The sequence below is a fragment of the Plasmodium vivax genome, genomic scaffold, assembly GCF_000002415.2.
Source record: "Plasmodium vivax scf_6687 genomic scaffold, whole genome shotgun sequence".
In the NCBI taxonomy this organism is placed as follows: Eukaryota; Apicomplexa; class Aconoidasida; order Haemosporida; family Plasmodiidae; genus Plasmodium; species Plasmodium vivax.
Genome location: NW_001850202.1, coordinates 631 through 3,978, shown reverse-complemented (window position 1 = coordinate 3,978; position 3,348 = coordinate 631). Strand labels below are relative to the sequence as shown.

Sequence of the window (3,348 nt, the reverse complement as noted above, 5' to 3'; positions counted from 1 at the left end):
CAACATAAATATTACTATTTTTTTTCAGCGGAAAAAATATATCCTTTATGATAATTTTATCTTGACACAGATAATTAAACTATAATATTGAAAATTTTACCTCTAAATAACATTTAATTTTTTATTTCCTATCTTAATATTTTAATTATGTTTCATAATAACTTATGTTTTTTGATAATTGCATAATTTCAAGTATATAACTTAATACTTCTACATAGAAGATAAACTTCCAAGAACAATTAATTTTGCATAATATATTTTATGCAATATATAAAAAAAATCTAGTCATTTCAACATAATTATACATTATTGCTTAGATACAAAAAGAATCACAAATTTATATAAATATAGAAGAACAAATGATAATTTTTTTTCTATAATTTTTTTCTGTTTTAAAAACTTTGGGAAGCCCCCAAAAATGGAACTATAAAACTATATGTATAAAAGCTAAAATATTTCATACTTTTTATACGTAATTTAATTCACATTGCAATACGTGTGAAGTTTCATATTAGTAGAATTTACATTATTTACCCATTTTTGCATAATATATTTATTAACGTAAAATGCAAGCATAAAATATGATAAATCATAATGGAACATGAATATATAATAATATACGTTAATTTAAAACAAAGTAAGTTATATATAGAAATATTAAATAATTTTGTATTAATGAAATTTACGAAAATTATGAACTCTATTTTATTTTAATTTTACCTTCTATAATATATTTAATTAATATATACTTAAAATATATAATTTTTCGAAAATGTTAAAATAATAAAAAAATATAGTTATTTATTTCTATGCGAATTTTAATATGCGTTTTGCTCATATTAACGAGTCAAATTGAACATATTGACTTACGAAAATAGTGTTTTTATCAAAATATTTTCTTTATTTTCTTACATATATAACCAAAAGTTTTAAGTATGTTTTTTTTTCTAAATATATATTTTACATGTATGTTATTCTCTTGATTGATAATTTTTAATAATACATATAATATTTCAATCTCTATATAGAAATCTTTCTTCATAATATTAATATGTTATTATTTTTTTTACAATGGAATTATTATATATATTGTGTTTTTACATTATACATTAATATAATTATAATAAATATATTGTATTTTTCCTACTCATTAAAACTACATATATATAAAGTACATTTATATATAACTTATCTCAGTTAATAACACTAATTATAATTATGGCTCAGATTAATTCTATACATATACTTAATTTAATATTTATATATATAATATATTATTATAACATATATTTGTGTTTATAAAAATATACTCTCAATATTCACTATATAAATATTGTCTATATTCATTAAAAACGTAAATAATCCTTATGTTATTTAAAAAATATTAACGAAACAAATGTTAAAAATATCAATATATCACAAAACAAATCACTTCTTAAAAATAAGATAAATATATAAATACACACATCAGTTTACATTTACGCATAATTTTTTGTCTGACTATAGAATGAAACAGTTTCAGTTCTCATTTCACATATATTTACACAATTTATAAATGAAATATGCATATATTTTATTAATATATCAGTATTAAGGAACTTACATGGGGTTCATATATAAATCTACGAAATTATATTTTTCATTAGTATTACTTAATAACAGTATATATACAACTGTATTTTCAAACGACTACAATTATACAATAACTCAAATGAAAAATATTGTACATATTACAACTAGATAGAAATAAATATATATATATTGCAGTAAAAGAAAACATATAATGCTAATGGAAAAAAGAGTCATTCAATATTTTCATAAAAATCAAGGATTTATATGTAATTCAGTTATAAAAATTGTGTTATTATAAGTAATTTGTTTAATAATAATATAAAGAATGTATACCTTATTTTTTAACAGATATAAATAACCATATAATAAATACTAGATTTTTTATAAAATGCTTTTACAGAGACGACAATATTGTTTTACGCTCATTTTGTCTTTCCCAGTTTTCAATCTTTCGTATTTTATCAATTTTAACAGAATATAAATAATTACTAATATAACTATGATAGGAACAATATAGTAAAATAGAATGTAATTAATCTCTTCAAATGCTCTGAATGTATCATTAACATGAAACCATGCATCAGCGTTATCACATTTACCATCAGCGGTACCTGTGTGACTTTTGTTGCATACTTTTATTATGGCTTTATCTTTACCATCAAATAATATAATAAAAATTGATCCAAGTAGAGGAAGTAAGGAAAAAAAAAAAAGCGGAATAAAATATTTTTGAAAAATTTTCTTTATAAATGATTTTTTATTATTCCATTTTTTTTCTGCTAACTCATTTATGTAATCAATTTTGTCAAATAATTTTTTTTCACAATAACAATCCAATTTTCCAAAAACATTTTTTTTTGCATATCTATGATTATAAACTTTCTTATATAAATCTAAATTGTTTAGACCCCTTTTTTTTAAATTTGTATATGCAGATATATCATCAGAATAATTTTTTTCTTTATTACCTTTTCTAACATATGATAAATCCTCTCTTAATCTCTTGTGATATAATTCCTTCTTTAGTTCTTGTTTTGCCAATAATCTAATAAAACGCACATTTAAGGCTCCATATTTTTCATATTTCATTCCTAATGATTTACGAGAAGTACACTAAAAAAATAAAATATTATGATTCAGTAGAATAAAAAAGAGCATATTATCATAATATTATGACAAAAAAAAAAATTTTTATAAAAAGAACGAAAAAAGTAAAGGATATACTTATATATCACTTATTTACCATATCATTGTTCGGATTCCATATTAAATATATATAAGAAAAAAAAATTAATAGAACAACAAATTTTATGCTGTCTCTTAAATTATAATTTCCGAATAATTCCATCTTATTATAAGAAGAAACACTAATTATATTTTATACAGTGATACTTAAGGTATACAAATTTAGTTATTGAAACTATTTTATATTTTTTTAATTTTTAAAAAATTGATATGTAATTGAAATATATACTATAATTACTATATCTAGTACTGTAATACATTGATAATGATAGATCATAATATTTTTATTGAAAAAGTATTTACAAAATTTTTATAAATATCCTACAAAAAAAGGTATAAGCATATAAAATTTATTAATAAAATAATAAATTAACGTTTTATCAATAGCAATCAATAAAAAAAGAAAAATATAAATATTTAGTACATTTTAATCCCATAATGATAACTATGTTATAAAAAGTTTATGTACTATATCTCTATATATTAATAGAGTAATTATAAGTTCTAGATTATCATTCTAACAGTATTAAT

At 19.0% G+C, this 3,348-nt stretch overlaps 1 protein-coding gene across 1 annotated transcript, besides 1 other annotated feature; it reads right to left on the bottom strand.

Annotated features, from left to right (window-relative positions):
- Positions 1-1,235: 1,235 nt before the first annotated feature.
- Positions 1,236-1,343: a microsatellite.
- Positions 1,344-1,953: 610 nt separating this feature from the next.
- On the bottom strand, positions 1,954-2,661 carry PVX_067190 (variable surface protein Vir35, putative; the record flags this gene model as incomplete). The annotated part of the gene is made up of 1 exon (XM_001612439.1): positions 1,954-2,661. One exon carries the CDS (start codon positions 2,659-2,661, stop codon positions 1,954-1,956), a length of 708 nt encoding a protein of 235 aa, XP_001612489.1.
- Positions 2,662-3,348: the final 687 nt, after the last annotated feature.